Source organism: Vombatus ursinus, unplaced genomic scaffold, assembly GCF_900497805.2.
Source record: "Vombatus ursinus unplaced genomic scaffold, bare-nosed wombat genome assembly UNPS02010639.1, whole genome shotgun sequence".
NCBI lineage: Eukaryota > Metazoa > Chordata > Mammalia > Diprotodontia > Vombatidae > Vombatus > Vombatus ursinus.
In genome coordinates, this window is record NW_020950417.1 from 1413663 (window position 1) to 1431297 (window position 17635).

The 17635-nt window shown below is 47.0% G+C and overlaps 1 protein-coding gene across 1 annotated transcript; it reads right to left on the minus strand.

Moving 5' to 3' along the window:
* On the minus strand, positions 1-15681 carry PCP4L1 (Purkinje cell protein 4 like 1). Its single transcript, XM_027854863.1, has 3 exons — positions 15443-15681; positions 2215-2269; positions 1-1552 (listed from the first exon to the last, which is right to left on the minus strand). Exons 1-3 carry the CDS (start codon positions 15449-15451, stop codon positions 1416-1418), a joined length of 201 nt encoding a protein of 66 aa, XP_027710664.1. The 5' UTR covers positions 15452-15681; the 3' UTR covers positions 1-1415.
* Between the last annotated feature and the right edge of the window lie 1954 nt (positions 15682-17635).

Here is a 17635-nt window from a genome sequence, read left to right on the forward strand (position 1 = left end):
TCACTTGAGGTTTTTATTGAACATGCTAAAACCTTGGGAGAAGGGCTGTTCATTTCTGCCCTGCCTCCACAGTGGGGCAGGTGGAGATTGGGGGAGAGGTGAAGACACTGCTATCGGGAGGGCATATCGGCAGGGAGGCTAGTCAGAGCCCAGGGGTAGTTTTCAAGGAGGGCACTCACCTGGGCATTACCTCCAGGCTTCAGGAAGCCTTCATTGCTTCTCTTTCATTCCTGCCTCTCAACATCCTTATACCCTCAGTCCGTCCCAGTCCCAGTTTTCCTGCCTGCACCTCAACTTTGAGCTGCTTGAACTCCCTTCTCATTTTCCTGGCCTTAGAAGAATGGAAAGGTGGGAGAGGTAGTGGGAAATGGGAGAAAATTCTTTGCCTCTACTACTCCCAGTGTTCCTCCCCTGAAATTCTAATCTACCCGGCATGCACTAATGTGAGAAGCTCTTAGAGTTTGAAGTGGGGATGTGGAAACGAGAGGCTCCAGTCCCTGCTGTGGCTCAGCTCATAAGGGGAAACTGAGAATAGGGACACAGAGAGCTGTAAGATGATCCACGATACCTACATTCTAAGCTTAGCATGTGATAGAAAGGAAAAGTGTCCTCCTCTCCCCCAAACACCCTTCTCTGAAGCCCTGGCTCTGCTTCAACTGCCCAAGGGTCTATCATCTCCTGCCCTGCCTCCCAGTGAGCCGCCGCTGGTCCCTGGCACGAGACCTTGCCACGAAGCACTATTCACACAGAAGAGACCGGCTTCCTAGGGTTCCTTCGACCTTTGCTACTATGATGATGGGGACAGGGGACCTTACAAGGGTTTACGATTATTCCTCACAGATAGGTTAGCAGGAGAGAGAAACCAGGATGCGTGGGCTCAGGGTCTGTAGAGGAAGTGCTAATAGACAAAGGCAGGGCTGGCAGCTTAGGAGGAATTCTTTTTTTTTTTTTTTCTGGTAGCTCCGAAACCTGTCCTGGATGGCAATTGCAGCTCTCTCTCTGTCTCAGGTGCCATCAAATCAATGTCAATCTCTTCTGCTGGGTTGACGGTGACAATCCCTGCGGAGGCGGGAGGTGGGGTGGGTCCATTACTCAGCCTCCAGGCTGTCGTTTCCCAACAGAGCCACCCCTAATCTCTGATGTAAGGCCTAGACACCAAGCAGGGGGATCACTATCTCCGGGTGGAGATTGGCTCACTCTTAGGTCTAAGTGGCTGTTAACTGGATTCTTTTACTTCCCCTAGTCCCTTATAGCTATGCCACCCTGATGGCTGAGGCAGAGGCAATTCTGAGGGTTGATACTGCCTCAGGGACAGGGTGGAGAAAATAGGAACAGAAGAATACAGAAGAATCAGGGTCTATGGAAAAAGGGTGCAAGGGGAAAGGGGAACTAGGACAAAGGTTCAGGCTGGTGGCTCAGGAGCTGGGATCTTTTTTCCTTTTCTGGAACCGGCGGAACTTGCCCTGAATGGCAAGTGCGGCTTTCTCTGTCTCGGGTGCAGTCAGATCAATATCAATTTCTTCTTCCTCACCCTTCTTGGCATCCGTTTTCTCTGCGGACAGTAAGGAGGACCGTTGGGTGAGTTTACCAGTGCCATTTCCTTTTCCCTTCCAGAAACCAACAGATCATTAAAATCCCCTATTTTCCTGGGCCCCAGGGTTCCCTACCCCTCCCAGGCCTAGAGTTTCCTGAGTGATACTACTTTACGAATTTAAACAAAGTATTTGGATTGGAGATTGTCTGTAGTTCCTGGAGGAGCCTCTCTACCCTCAAGACAAAGGGCTTCAGGCATTACAGACTCTTACTTTCTACAAGGCCAAAAGCACCATCCTTGTCTTCTGACTCCTCCCTTTAAGTTCCTGCACTGATGGATGAGGCAGGAGTTCAACAATCTATTCCTCTCTACAGTTTTGGCTCCTTCCCTGATTTAATCCCAAAATGAGTGTTCAAAGTTAATAGGTAAAGAAGTTTCCTCCTTTGGGCCTTGGGAACACAGCTTGAGAAAGAAAATTTAAGAGTAGTCGCTCTGGCCTTTTCGCTCATCCAAAGCCCTGCTCACATTTGGTACAGACCAGTGATTCACTGGTGTAGCCAAATCCAATCCTAACGTATCCTAGGATGCTGTGCCCAGCTGTCTGCAGGAGTTTCTACACTAACAATATACATTCTTTTGATACCACTGCTCTACAAACTGCTCAGTCCAATCCTACTCACCCTTTTCTTCTGGACTGGATGCCTGGTTGGCTTTTGGAGACTCGTTGGTACTGAGCTGAGGAAAAAACAAACAAAAACAAGAATCAAAATGCCCCTTAGAAAAGAATGCACAAGTGCAGGTGAGAAGCAGCCTGCTCTTAACCCACAATCCTTTCTAACTCTCCTTCCTCTGCTACAGATGGCCTCAAGAATCCTGGGTTTAAGCAAAAAAAAAAAAAAAAAAAAAAAAAAGAATCAAGGACAAGAGTCCTGGGTTTAGAAAAAGAATTATAACACAGAACTCTCCAGTGTTGTCTCCTTTCAGACATTGTTGTGGTACTTTGGACAGTGTGTTAACGTTAACTTCGTTCAACAAAGCCTTAATAATAGTCACAAGAACTCAAAAGAAAATTCTAAGCAGGTGTGGTAATAGTCATACCAAGACTCAGAAACAAAGAGTTTCTATTAAGAGGAATACTTTCAAGAGGATCTGGTCACATCACGTGCATAGTTTAGTGTTTTTATCTTTTTTTTAAATTTCTTCTACAAAAAAAGGAAATAAAATTTAGCAAAATTACACTTTTTAACAGAAAAACTTTTAAAATAAACTAGTGGCTGTTTGTTAAAAGAAAAAAAAAGAGCAAGCTATGTATTTGAATGCTGACTTTGCTATTTGTTCAGTGATTAAGGACAAATCACTTGACCTCCCTGGAATTCAGATTTCTCCTCTATAAAATGAGGATGTTTGGCCATTCCTCTATCAATGAGCATCTACTTTATTTCTAGGTAGCTGTGTGCTACCACAAAAAGAGCTGTTAGAAACACTGGAGTGTAGATGAACCCTTTCTGTCCTTGGCCTCTTTGAAGCATATGCCCAACAGTGGGATTTCTGGATCAAAGGATATGAACATATTCATATACATATAATGTATAATTCCAAATTGTTTCCCAGAATGGACCATTTCAACAGTGTATTTGTATGTCTTCTCTCCAGCATTGACTGTTTCCATCTCATTTCAACTGTGCCAATTTGGTGTTAGCAAAGTCAAAATTCAGAACTGTATTAATTTGACATTTCTCTAATTAATCATTTAGAACAGTTTTTCATATGGTTAACAGTTTGTAATTCTTCTTTTGTTTATTCATATCTTTTGGCCACTTACTAACTACAACCATGTACACAAAAACAACAATAAAACAAAGATAAATATTATGCAGTTATAACAACCAATCTTGCCCCACCCCAGCCCTCAGAAGTAATGAGAAACACACCTCCATCCTTTTTTAGAATAGGGGGTAGCCTGTGGATGTGCAGTGTTGCATATAATGTACCCAATTAAAGAAGTTAGGTGATTAGCCTAGGGTCATAGGTTATGCAGTCAGTTGGTGTCAAAGTTGGAACTTGAACCCAAGTCTTCCTGGCTTTGAAGCCTTTCCTCGAAGAATCTGGAGTCAGAGGACTTGAGCTTGCCTTCTGGCTCTGCTTCCTAACTGTGACATCTTAAGCCAGCCATTTAACATTTCTAGGCTTGAGTCGCTAATATCTGTCAAAAGATGGGGCTTAGACTCGGTGATTTCTGAGGTCCCTTCTGTGATCCTCTTCTCCACCTCTCACATCAGAAAGTTAATTCACCTGCACACACCACAACCTAAAGACACTGTGGCAGGAGTTCAAGCCTTCATTCCTTCCCTCCACCCCCGACACTCTCCCCAAGAATGGTTCAGGGGCCCTCCCAACTCAAAAATCCTCCATGGTAGCCCCCGCTTTCTATACTGTGATCTTTGGGGCCCGAGGGATTTCTTTCTTTCCTTCTCTAAAGGGGAAACAAACCAGGTGAATGTATACGTGGGACTATCCCCTAAGGAAGCAGTCAAAATTTCATGGGAGTATCATAGATTTAGAGAGGGAAGGGGCGTTTGAAGTTGTTTTTTTTTTTTAACCCTCTTATTTTACAGCCAGGAAAATAAGTCCCAGAGAGGTGAATAGCTGGATTAGGATTTGAACACTGGTCCTCCACGTCTGCGTCCAGCAATTCTTCTGTCTGCCCTCCTCACTCTGGGTCCTTTATTCATCCCTTGAAGCAAATTGTTTTCATGTATCACCAATCCAGAAGGCTAACAATAGCCAGGCTCTGGCAATGCTTCCCACTCTGGCATCCCGCCAGTGCTAGGGGCTGCGCACACAGCGAGAGTCTGACATGCATAAGGTAAAGGGGCAACAGGGACAGAGCCACCAAGCACCCCGAGATGAGCAGAAGGAGGGAAGGAAGAAGAGAAAATTCCTATGTGCTGACTCTTCATATGCCATTTTCCCTGTTGCCAGTAAATCCCCCAGCCCTGATCCTTGCTTCAGCCATCATCCAATTATCTGCTGCTGAGCCTGCTCCCCATAATCCTCCCAGCACCGCCACTCCCTTCTCTCACCCCAGCTCCGACTCGTGACAATAACCTGAACCCCACCCGGAGGCCCGGGAAGGACCTCATTGCAACGTGGCCCACTTTCATTGCTTTCTCTTCCTTCACTTCCTATCGGTTGTCCTTGGAGGTTCTCTAAACATGGATGTATGTCAGGACTGAGCTATATAGGACCCCTCCTTCTCTCCTCCTCCCCTCCGTGCCTGACTCTCTCCTGAGATTATTGCCTCTGGAATGAAGCCACAGCTCAACAGCCGTCTGGCCTCACAGGGACTCCCAGCTCCAATTTGGCTTAAATTGTAAAGAACTACAGTCTAAAAAGCAGATAGTCAGGGGCTCTGCTGGGGGGGCTGTGGTGGGGAAGAACATTTCACAGTCCTCCCCTTCCCCAGAGAAGATGTCTGGACTCCTCCTAGTCCCTGTAGCGCCTCCTGCTGGATCCAAATAACTCCAAAGCTCCTATGGTTCTTTCTGCCTAATCTCTCTCCCTTGCTTCCTCTCCCTCTCCCCACCCCCCAGCACTTAGCTCTCAGAATAGCCACTCTTTTTCTCAATTTAGTTCTTTGTGTTTTTTATTTGTTTTTGTTAGGTTTTTTGGGGGTCAGGAGCTGCCAACTCCCACCCTCTTTCTGGTACTTGGCCCTTCACTAGCAACCCTACAGCTACCCAGGCCTCCCCCTGGCACCTAACCTCCATTTTCCAAAAGCCCAGAATATTCACCTAAGATAAACAACGCTCTCTTCCCTTTCTCCTCTCCCAACATCCAGTGGAGCTAAGATGATGGGATGTTTAGCTACCCCAAGGGAATAAGGCCTTAAACCCCAACCCTGCCCCTCCCCAACACACACACACACACACACACACAGACCCACACATATACATACACACACACACACACACACACACACACACTCTCTCTCTCTCTCTCTCTCTCTCTCTCTCTCTTCTTATACTGTTACTCTACCTATCTTGTAGTATGTCAGGACCTGCACTGAGTATACACTTTTTCCTCTTGCTGCTTTTTCCTTCTCTATTTGGGGTTCCTATTAAAATAATGGGACAGATTGCCTCATCCTCTGACCACGTTCACCTCTCAACTATAGCAGGTTGGTAGGACATATACATAGCATCTATTTGTCCACTTCTCTATAGCCAAACAAAATGAAGTAGACACAAAAGGACTTCTACAGGATTGCTAGAGGCCCCACACCTCTTAAGTATACCACACACACACAAGTGACAGAGCCACTAGGGTAATGGCCTAAGTATTTATTTCCTACAGTCTATGCCTAATTCCCTACTATTCTAGCCATAGAGAGGTCACAAATTTTCTTCCCAAACCCCCCAAGATTTGCCTCATCTCTTTCAATCCCTAATACCAAGCTGTCCTGTAGCCAGAAACAATAATAATAGCTAATAGTTGGGACATTCTCTTCTCAGGCACAGAAAACTAAGAGGAAAATACAGAGAAGCATCCCACAACCCCTAAGTGTGTGTGTGTGTGTGTGTGTGTGTGTGTGTGTGTGTGTGTTGGGGGGTGGGGGTTGTCAAACTCCACAACTTGATTAAATACTCCTACCACAAGGAAGGGCAAAGCCCTGAGTTGGAAAGAAAGTTCCCAGGGATTTTGTCTCCACCACCCCCCCTTGCCATCAAAGAGCTAAACAGTTATTACCAAAGCCTGTTCCATAGCTCAGTTTTTCCTCTATATCCCACTGGGAGCAAATTAGCAACATACACATTAGAGAGGTCTATCTGGTCAGGGCCAGTGCAAAAAGCTGAAGATCTGGGAATGGGTCCCAACCAAAGCCTACACCCTCAGTTCTATGATACTCTAACCCCTTACTTGAAGTTCTGTTTGGATCCTCACTCAAGCTCTGGTTCTCATAGCCCATCTAACAAGTCTCTCATCTCTCAGTGCTGCCCAGGGCCCTGACCTCTTGAGCTGTTTTCCCTTTCAGTTTAATCTCTTGCTTACCTCCTCACTCCCAGCCTTCCACCCCAAGGTTTCACAGCAGTGAAAGTGTTACCTAGTAGGCAGTAAGCCCAAAGCTTGATTAAGAAGAGCCTCCCTGCCCACAGAGTACCAAACGCTATTCATTCACCATCCTTTCTCCCCACCTCTCCCCACACCTACTTACTTATTAGCAACAGAACCTCCACCCTGGAGAGCCATCAGTTCCTGCCTGCCATCTCCCAATGGAGCCCATGTCTCCTCTCCTAGGCTCCCTGCCTTCCTGTCTTCCTCAACTCAGGGCCTAGCATGCTACCATGTTCCATTCCATCAGCCAAGCTCTAGCTGCCAATTCCCTGCGGGCACACTTTATTTCCTTTGCTTGCATGGACTCTCAGATGAGAATGTATCCAAACAAGGGCAAAGGAAGGGAAGGGGCTGGCCTACTGTCTCAGGTGCTGTCTCTGCTAACCTATCCAAATACCCTGATTCAGGATGTTTCACACAGGGACAAAAAAAAAAAGGCAACAACCTCACCCAGCCCCCAGCCCTGTCCCCACCCCAGTTCCTGCTTTCACCAAACTTGGATGCCCCTCTTTCTTCCCTACCTCCCAGTAATTGAAAATGGCCACACATGTGTTCCCTTTGTATCTTCTTAGCAACATAAGTGTCAGTTTATAAAAGTATCCTAGCTTCTCATGTGGAAGGAGGTGTTAATTCCTAGAAAGTCCAAAGCCAGTTTACCCCTATCTCCTCACTCAGCCCACCTGAGTTGAGTGTCTGACATGGAACTGGGACATCTCATTCGGTTCTCAGCTCTCAAGCTGGTAGGACAGGGAGAAGGAGAACCAAAAGAGAGGTTCCCGTCACCTTTATGTACAACCTTGAAAAGGGAAGAAAACCAAAAGAAGGGTGAACACTGTTTTCTAGTCTCTTTCCTTATTCACTTAAGTAGGTTCTAAATCCACATGTAACTGGGGCACTCTAACAATTTGGTGAACTGCCAGATGAGGACAAGCTAGTAGGGTGCCTGTGGTCAAAGGGCCCAAGTTGCCATAGAGTATCCCCAACTTAAGCCAAATGGTAGGAGAGAACCTCCAGAACTTCTGAATTGGGAGTTGGAGACCAGGTGACCTCTTTTGCACTACAGGAATACCCAGAGAGGTCTCTTCTAGTACGTACCAGTCCTAGAAATTATGATCCCTGGGATGTCACCGATATTCAAAAGTTCCAAATCATCTCCACCCTGGGTTTTTTAACTGGAAAATCTCCAGAATGGTTCAACTCTCCAGGGCAGGGAAGTATAACAGTCTCAGGCAGGGGGCATGCCCCCTACAGCAAGCCTTCAGGCTTACATGCCTTTCTGGAACTTCTTGGATCCAACCCAAAGTATGTATCCTGCAAGCCAGCTCGAGTGTCAGGATTCAAGAAAAAAATGACGATTCTGCTGTGACAGGGGAATGTGGGGCCTGCTGGTGGTTCTCCTTGCCCAAGACAGCACAGCACTTTGTGGAGGAGGTAGAGATTTGGGGATGAAGCCTGTAGGACCAGAACAGAAGTCAGGATTCGGCCATCCTGGAGTTTATGTTATTTAGTGAGGACGTTGTTAGTGTAGAAGCCATGTCACACAGTGTGGGAATGGGATATTTCTCCTGGTTGGGTAGAGGCACCTGGAAAGCTAGGGGTTTAGGCAAAGCCCCACACCCTTGCCTTCACACCTTTCCTCAAGAGGACGCAGGTCACAGCTCTAGGGAAATCCAAGGCACGAGAAGCTTGTGGGTGGTTTTCTCGTTGCTGTGGATAACCCTGGATGTCAGCTCCTAGGCTCAGGCTCAGCCCGCCCCTTCCTCAAGCCCCTCCCTGTCTTCCTCCTTCGTCTCCCTTTCATTTTTAATGGTGTTGCCACAGCAACCACTGCCACCAGAACAGGCAAGATAGTGTCACCCTCTCTGCTCCAAACAGCACGTTGGAACTCATCTCGGGAGGGGTGAACCGCACCGTTCACTCCATGGTTCCCCTCTCGCAGGCCCCCTTAAAGAAAAATCAGCGGGATGTCCTGGGCACCAGCCATCAGGAACAAAGACTGACCTCTTCCGCCTAGGTAGCTGCATGCTGCATCCTCAATATGGCTGTACACAAACACAGCCTGAATGCACACATAACTACATGCACATGATACCAAACCCAGTGCTCATTAACATGAGCATGCGTCTGCACATCAGTGGCAGGGAATCCTAAAAGGAGCTTCTTTCAAAAAGACCAAGATTTGGTAAACTCCCCAACCTAAAAGTACAAGGACTAGAGGAGGACATAGAGTTAATGGGCCTAGGTTCCAAGCTCATGGGGCAAGGTGGGGCTTCAGGCCCAATACTAGCCCCTCCCTGGCTGTGATCAGTGTCCTGCTGTCAATTACAGGGCACTGCCAAAGGAGAGAAAGTTTTCTGTGACTCCCAAGTGCCCTTGGCAGGCTCTTCCATGCTTCTGTTTTGGAGAGATTGCTGGAACTACATTCACTTCAGAATAGGATCCAGCTGCAGCCCTCACACAGCTAGAACAAGAAATACTCGCTCAAGGTCACCCCTTGAGATAATAATAGTCAGAAAAAGAACTCAGGTATCCCTCATCCTTATTCATCACAAACCCCTCAAAGAATGCCAGAAACCATATTTCCCAGGTCCCTTCAAGAACAGAGAAGGAAGACTTCATAATCTTGATTTCTAGCCAACCCAGGTCGCCCATCCAGCAATCTCTCTCCCTAAATCCTGGAATAGCAGGACAACCAACCCCCCCCACTCTCACCCAGAGCCAAACTCAGAACTGGCTGACCAAGCCAGCCCACCGAATGCAGTGAGTCAACAGCCCCAGCCCCATTTCCACCAGCTTGGGCTGCACCAGTTTAATGAGTGGTTATTTGCGGCACACTGCACACAGCTTAGGGCTGTGCCTTCACCTCACACTGGGGGGAAGAGTAGTGCCAAGGCACCATTTATTACTATAATCTTCAGTGTGCATCCCACCCGTGGCGTTAATGACTCAAAATAAACGTATTAATCCCCTCACAGCCTAACAAGCAAGCACACAGCAGGAGGGGGTTAGTGTGGGAGGAGAAAGGTGTCATGGACAATGGTGGTAAGTGGGCATAAGCAGTCCTGATATCTCCTTTCACTAGACAGAGGGCCAAGAAACCTAGGTGGGCATCACCTCTGGAGTCACCCTGGTGGGAAACAGAAATGTGGCATCCACATGACTTTCTAATGGTTTGCTTACAAATGCTCCTGCCCAGCCCTTAGGAAAACCAAACAGGAGAACCTAACCCTAGGCATTGTAGAGAAAGTGATTTAAGATTTCTTTAAGCTCTAGGTTTCATAGGCATCTAAGGGAAAGGGGAAGACTCTTATTTACCTCCCCTGGGGAATAGGTAAAATCCTCTCAGTTTAAGTAGGACAGAAGCATGGATGCTGGAAACTACATACTTAGGGCTTGGTGATCTCTGGGTCTTTGCTTATTATCATCAACCAGCTCAACAGATTCTCTTTTCTCTCTTCCTCTCACATTTCTCCTCCTAAGGCTTTTGTGAACTTGGAAATAATATACCTTTGGGTCAAGAACTAAATACCCAAACCTGAGCCACCAGTCCTATCCCCAACAATCGGTGAACCTAACAGTTGCTCAAGTCCAAGAGTGGCTAACGATGTCTTAAGAAATTCGTACTATCAATCTTCTCTGCAATGCAGTAGTAGAAGCTGTTCCCAATAAGCTCCAGGGGCTAAGGTGGTGGTGGTAGTAGTGCCGGTAATAATAACCATCTTGCATTTATTTAGTGCTTTAAAATGGAAAAGGCATTTTCATATCTATTATCCTATTTGATCCTCACACCCACATGTGGTAAGCATTGTTATAGAAATCACTGTAATACAAATAGACATGAAAACCCTTTCTCCCAGTTAACTACCTCCACACCTGCGTTGCATCTGTCAACCAGCATGGCCTATCACTAAAGTGACTACATGCCTTGTATTAGAAAATGGACAGAGATGAATTTAAACTGCGTCCCTGCCCCCACCAATTTCTCTTGTCACATTTTGACCCATGATAAACTTCTTTCCCCTTCTTTATATATGGCCTAATTTTTAAGTCAGCCTCTGTGTTTAGTACTTAATTGTACATAATAGTTACTCCAAAAGATCCATGATTTTGTCAGTGTGGGAGTTCCATCAACACCTTAGTAGATAACCATCAATACCTTAGAAGCACTTCATGAAGTGCTGGTGGGGGGGGGGCTGCAAAAAAATGTATCACCTGGTGGCCAACTTTCTGGCAATAAGTCTCTCATCTCTTAGCTAGATGGGTCCTTGGATGAGAAACCTACATTTCATTGCCAGGCATGAACTCAGAGCCTTTCCATCTTGGCACGAGCTGCCAGAGCTTATACTTCACTGATATGGCCTTCAAGAACCCAGGGTCACTAGGGAGCATGAAAGTAAGACTTCAGTGAAGGACATAAAAGAGTATTTTCCTGAAAAAAAAATGTATGCAAATCAATTCAGTTAAAATGCACTGGTGAAACAAATGATTTAAAAGAACCCCATGGCACATCACTTACAAAATAAAATGACTTCCTAATTTATGCTCTTTTAGTTCCGATTTTAATTGGGATTTTCTCAAGACAGAACACAGCTATATTTCTACGTTCCAGGATAATCTTGCACCTGCTTCTCCCAATGGACATGAATAGTGACAGAGGAAACAATCTCCTCTCTGACTCACCTTTTTTTTACTACATTCCCCCCAAATTCCAATACCCCTAACTACACTAGTAAATACCCAGAGCTCACCCTTGGCTACAAGTGCAAGATTCATCAATTTTGGCCCCTGATTGGCCATCTGAAATGTGATTGCTTTCCCCATAAGAGCCTCAGTACAGACTCCCTCACACCCACTCCAATTCCAAGAGTCCACGGACTGCTGTTCTTGCTGAAAAGAGAAGAGACCTCTTTTTAGGCCATATGACCATAGGATTCTCCATTTCTCCTGGACCAGAGGAGCAGCCTATCACACCACCTATCACACTGATCTCAAGAAACAGTGCTGAACCAGGTTCTTCAGGTCCTTAGTGTGGAATCTTCTAATAGGTTGCATAACTTAATACCTAGCTAGGCTTCATTTTCTCTCCTTATCTATTCACAAGTAGAGAACGTTGGATTACCTCATATATGTAAGTATTCTAATGATAAGCAGCTCTTGTGTTTTATGTAAGAATTCCATAACAAGGGTGGAACTGCCAATTAGAGGGAGAAAAATCAATTAACAAGTATTTACTAAGAAACACAGGGTCATTCAAGGTCCCTACCAGGTTTCCAGCCTACTGGTTTGGAGAGGTCACAACAGAATTGCGCTACCTTGACAGAAATTCTGTTATGGGGAAGGTTGCTCTGATTCATCTGAGTAGTAACCTAGACACCCATATGCCCACAGAAAGTCTACTGGACTAGGGACTGCAGCTACGCTTCTGTCAGGACAGGAATGCAGCAGAGTAAGAGGAGGAGGAGAGGAACCAGATGCTGACATATATGCCCAGATGTGCCAAGATAACAGCATGTGCTCCAAGTGGGATATACTCCATGCCCAAGGGAAATAGTAACGTGGTAAAGAAGAGAGTGTTTCTGAATGCGCCCAGAATGCTGTCAGTAAATTACCAACCACTCCAGCCCTTGCCAAGCGGCAATGCAGGATAGACCCATCTGAGTAGCCACCTAGACACCCATATGCCCCATTTCAATAGAAAACCTACTAGAGTGAGGGACTGCACCAGTGAGGGACTTCCATCAGGTCAGGAATGCAGCAGAGTAAGAAGAGGAGGACATTATCCTTCAAGCAACCAGATTCACTGCATGACAGTGGGGTAACAGAAAGGAACCAGGGTCCTCGGGTAAACACCATCCCTACCTCTTCCTGAAACAGAAGCTATATAAAACTATACAAGATATACTGAGTTCCCTCTCCTGCTACTAAACCAGACCCCCTAGACCCAGCCGGCCCACACAGCCACCCAACCCTACTTGAAGCTGTAAATGTACATAAGCTAGTCTCTAGCAGCTCTTTATGCGCATGCAGACACGAACACCCTCAAAGGTAAATCCATTGCTGCAGTACTGGATGATAAGAGCCAGGAAAACCAAAATGAAGCAGACTGCTGTCCCCACTGGATCTTCGCCCCCTAACCCTTAGCCCCTCTAGCTTCAGCTCAGTAAAGCCCAAGGGGATTCCCCCAGGCAGTGGTTCTCCAGGTGAAATGGGGATCTCCTAAGGGAATTCCAAACCTTCCCCTTTCCGGCAGCTTATCTGGAGTAAGGAAAGGGACAAGCGGAGGAGGCAAAGCTTGCGTAAGATGCAGGGTACCCAGGGCTTCCCCAAGCTGGGCACTTCTGCCTGGAAGGATGGGCTAAAAAGACTGAGGCACTTCGGAGTCTCCCTGGAGCTTCGGACCTTCAATCAGCACTTCCGATTTTCACAACAATCTTAACGAGAGGAAGAAAACAGGCTGGGCCTGAGCCCCCTGGGAAGCAGGGACCCCTTGGGGAACGGTTCCAGAGTCAGCTGGTCCCTGTATACACCCAGGTGGCTCATTTTTGCAGTTTGATTTTTATAAATATCCATCGCTAGGGCTAGGCTCAGTTCAGTGTTAAGAAGGACAGTTTCAATAGCTAAATTGTTATTTAGACCCAGTTCATTCTGACAGACTGGGAGCACCCAGCAGCGCTGAACACAATGATGGCTAATCCTCTATCGTGAGATTCTACCCCCAACCACTCCACTACCCACCAGATTGAGATCAAACTCAGCTACTGAATCAGGGCACCCCCCCCCCCAAGATCTATATACCCTTAAGACCTCAAATTGTTTTTCCTTCCAGTGAAATTGTTTTTCTCTGATCAAAACCCTACAGCGAACACCATCTCCTACAGCAGTGTCCCACAGAGGAGCAGTGCCCTCTCCACAACAGAAGAGGCTAACCCCATCAGCTCCATGCAGCCACAGTTCTTAGAGCTTAGACTCCCAGGGATAGCTTGAGTTGCAAACTTTCAAATTTAGAAACAGCCAGGAGGGATCAACCCTAGACCTCAGTGGAGGGAGAAAGAAGAAAATCTTTGCATCCACATTAAAGGTGGAAGCATGATGTAATGGAAGTCAGAAAGCCAGGGTTCAAGGCCTAGATTTGCCATTTTCTTTTTAGCTGTGGTGACTCTGGGAAAGTGATTTCATCTTTCTGGGACTCATTTTCCTCATCTGCCAAATACAGAAGGGGGAAGGAGGGTTGGACCAGGTAAATGTTAAGGTCACCTCAGCTCTCACATTAGTTCTAAGTAACAAAGCTGGGGGTAAAGGAAGTAGTTAGCTGTGGTCCATTTCCTGTTCCCTCTCTGAAAGGCTCCCTTTGGTCATGGTTGCAATCAGCTGAGGGGCTGGAGCCATTTCCATTCATCTGGTGGCCCCTAGACTAACTGAATTTATTAAGATAAACTTAGTGGGCATAGCAACCAAAGAAAACTTTGTGGTTGGAACTAATTAGCACCCTGGATGGCATCCCCCAGCAAGAGGGAGTAGAGCAATTCTGCAGCCCAAGCCTTCAATTGGAAATCAGAACTCCAAGGCCCTATTTCTAAACAGGTGACCTTGGGAATATTTGCACTATTCCTCTCCCCTGCCCCCTTCCAATATCTCTAAAATAGAAAAGAGAAACTGAAGGCTCTGGCACCAAGTTGAGAAGTTGGGGTTAACTCATGCCCAGAAAACAATTCTACAGATCTTCCTGACAATCTCAAGGCACTAAGGCGACAGAGGAAGAACTATACCCTGAGAAGAAAACAGTATCAGGAAGCAAGCTGGAGCTGTCACTACCCAAGACAGCTATACTTTAGCAAGAGAACGCTGGTTTCTGGATCTGGAACTGTTAGCAAGTTAGCACAAGCAGACAACTGGGGGACATTCCTCAAAGTCAGTCCTCTGTCCTCCCCCATGGATACAGTCTGAGACCAGAATGCCATAAGATGACTGTGTTGAGACTGGCCACCCTCATTTCCAATGAGGTTTCCCCTGGCAGCCATACAGCTTGACTAACAATGCAGAGGGAGGGATGTATACTACTTAAAGGTACTTATCCACCCTCAATCCACTCCCCCCCCCCCCCCATAGGCCCTCGAATATGAGACTATGGAAACTACCCACCAAGGTATACTATGGAAGATGATAAAATAGCTTTTCCCTAGACTCCAGTTTGCCCCCAGCAGAGGGCTGCCCCCACCATTTTCTTTCCTAAAGAAGGAAAAGTCTCCTGAGCCGAGGGAAGGGTAGGGAAAGGAAGAAGGAGGAAGGGAGGAGGGAGAAGGGTTGTCAGAAAAGTGCATAAATAATAAAGGAAGGATGAATCCTTAGATTGGAGGGGGAAGGAATGTACCTGGGGCGCCCAGGAATAACCCCAGGAACCAGGCAGCCAGAGCTGCAGAGTGGGAGAATCTTGAGGGGATTCGAGGCAGGGAGGGGTGGGTAGTAAGGCTGCCACTCTGAGCTCTAATCCATCCCCCCACCCACCCCACAGCATTCCAATCACCCCTAAAGCTCCTGCCCGCTCTTGGCAGTAAGCTCGCATCCCAGTGACACAAGGGGTCAGTCACCCTTTTCCTCACAGCTCTGGGCTTCCTCGAGGTGGGCAGGTGGGGGGGCTGCTTCAGGGTTCCGTGCTCCCCCCTCCACGGGTAACCCCACAGCGCGTCCCCTTCAGGGTACCCCTCCCGCAGCAACGCCCCCCGCCCCCGCCTTCACTTCTCCTCCCTCCCCGGGGCAGGGCAGGGTCGGGGGGCGTCCCCCAGCGAGCGGGCTCACCTCGCTCATGGCGGCAGGACCGGGCTCGTTGGGGGAGCTGCACCCGCAGGTGAAGGGGCTAGCAGGGGCGGCGGTTGTCTCAGGGAGCCCCTGGCCGTCGGCAGCTGTCTCACCGGGCTGTCCAAGAGAGGGGCGCGCGAGGCTGAACACACAAGCGGAAGGAATGCAGACAGACCCCCGCGGCTGGGCACTCAGCACCCCAGCTTCGGAGCGCTTTCACTCCCGTTATCCCTTTCCGACCTGTCCTGTCAAAGCGGCTCCGCGATGCCCGCCCCGTATTTTATATCCAGCTCCTGGGACCCGCCTCCGGCTTGGCCAATGAGGATGCCTTATTCCGGAAGACTGACAGTTGGGCCCAGCCAATAGCAGAAGGCTCAGTGGTTTGCAGCATTTCCAAACTAGGGTAAGATAGACAAGCGAGCGGGGCGGGGGGGGGGGGGGGGGAAGACGGGGAGTGCTTGTTTGAGAAATAAACCAGGAGGGAAAAGTTGGGAGGGAAATAGCAAGGGGTGATGGGAAGTAGAGAGAGAGCATGGATTGGAAAGGGATGATCCAACAGATGTCACTTAGAACCACTCGCTGGTTCTTGCTGATGTGTATAGGTAGGGGGCAAACAGAAAGAGAAGCCATGATCACTCCAAAGCGTTTTCCATGCAAGATAATGGAGAAAATTGAGACCACGTGCTTGACTGTTATAATCACAACTTGTCCGTTTTCACCCTCCCCTCCGAGTACTGGGTACCCATAACATATTTGCTACCATCCTGGGCGCTGTACAGGCTACAAAGAAATTTGAAGCATGGTCCCTTGCTCTCAGGGAGCCTACATTCTCACCCTGGAGATTAAACACATAAGACACATTTCTGGATTGAAGCTGTTTGGCTTGGCAGAGCATGCCCTCTAAAGTCTGGTCAGTTCCTCCCAAGCACTGTGCCAGGAATTTGGTTACTAAGCACCAAGCAACTGGAATACCTTTAGATAAGGAGACTAGCTGATGGAGAGATAGGGGTGAAAATGAAGCCAATCCAATCTGTGTTGTATACCTGCAGACACAGATACCACAATTTTTCATGTCCAGGCTCCTCATTTTGCAGAAGGGGAAACTAAAGCCGGGAAATGGACTGTGACCTTTTTGAGGCTGAACAGTGAGCCAGATCTCTTGAATTCCTAATCAGGGCCTCTTTCCACTATGGTCACAATGATGCTACTTTCTAATTACTATCAATATTTATGATATGGAGTTGGGGGCGTGAGGGGGAGGCATTCAATTCAAAATTTAAAAGAGAATATTTAGGTACAAGTCACATAGGTAAGTATAAGGGACTAGACCTAAAATTTCATTGATATGGGGAACTCCCAGCTAAGACAGCTTCCTCTGCTAATGGAAGTCAGAACTATCACTTCAATAGTTCTTATCTAGAGACTTATCTAGAGCATTAAGACGTTAAATGACTTGCTCACAGTCTCAGGTGAGTTTATATGCCTGGGCAGTTAGGTGATAGAGCACTGAGCTTGGAGTCAGGAAGACTCATTTTCCTGAGTTCAAATCTGGCCTCAAGACACTTAGTAGCTGTATGACTCTGGGCTAATCACTTAACTGTTTGCCTCAGTTTCTTCATCTGTAAAATGAGCTGGAGAAGGAAATGGCAAACCACTCTAGTATCTTGCCAAGAAAACCCCAAATGGGGTCACAAAGAGCTGAACAGGACTGAAATGACACAACACTGACTTCAAGTATATCAGTCTAACTATCAGTCCTTGCTGCTTTTCACAAATCATATACCTTAACTGAATTTCAACTATTATCAGTCATTGTTTATCAAAAGCTCTGCCTTTCATTTCATTAGTCTTTAAAGCCTGTTACTAAAGATATTCTCAGACTTTCTAGAAAAATACCCCCAGGCAATGCCAAACATTTGCAATTTTCATTTTAAAAGCCTTTAGATGCTTTTCCCTTTGTTGATGGCAAAGGTTCACTTCACTCATAGCTGTTGCTTAGCTTTCCTTAAGTAGCTACTTTCAGTCGAGGTCTCAAATAACTTTCCCCCTCTAATCACTAGATCTTGATCTTTCTTTTTCCAGTATGTCCCCAAATATCTCTCAAGTGTGGATCCCCGATATTGTCCCTACCTCCAAGACACTTTGGGAATCTGTATCCACTCAAAACCGTAGCTCACAATTCCCCTACCTGTG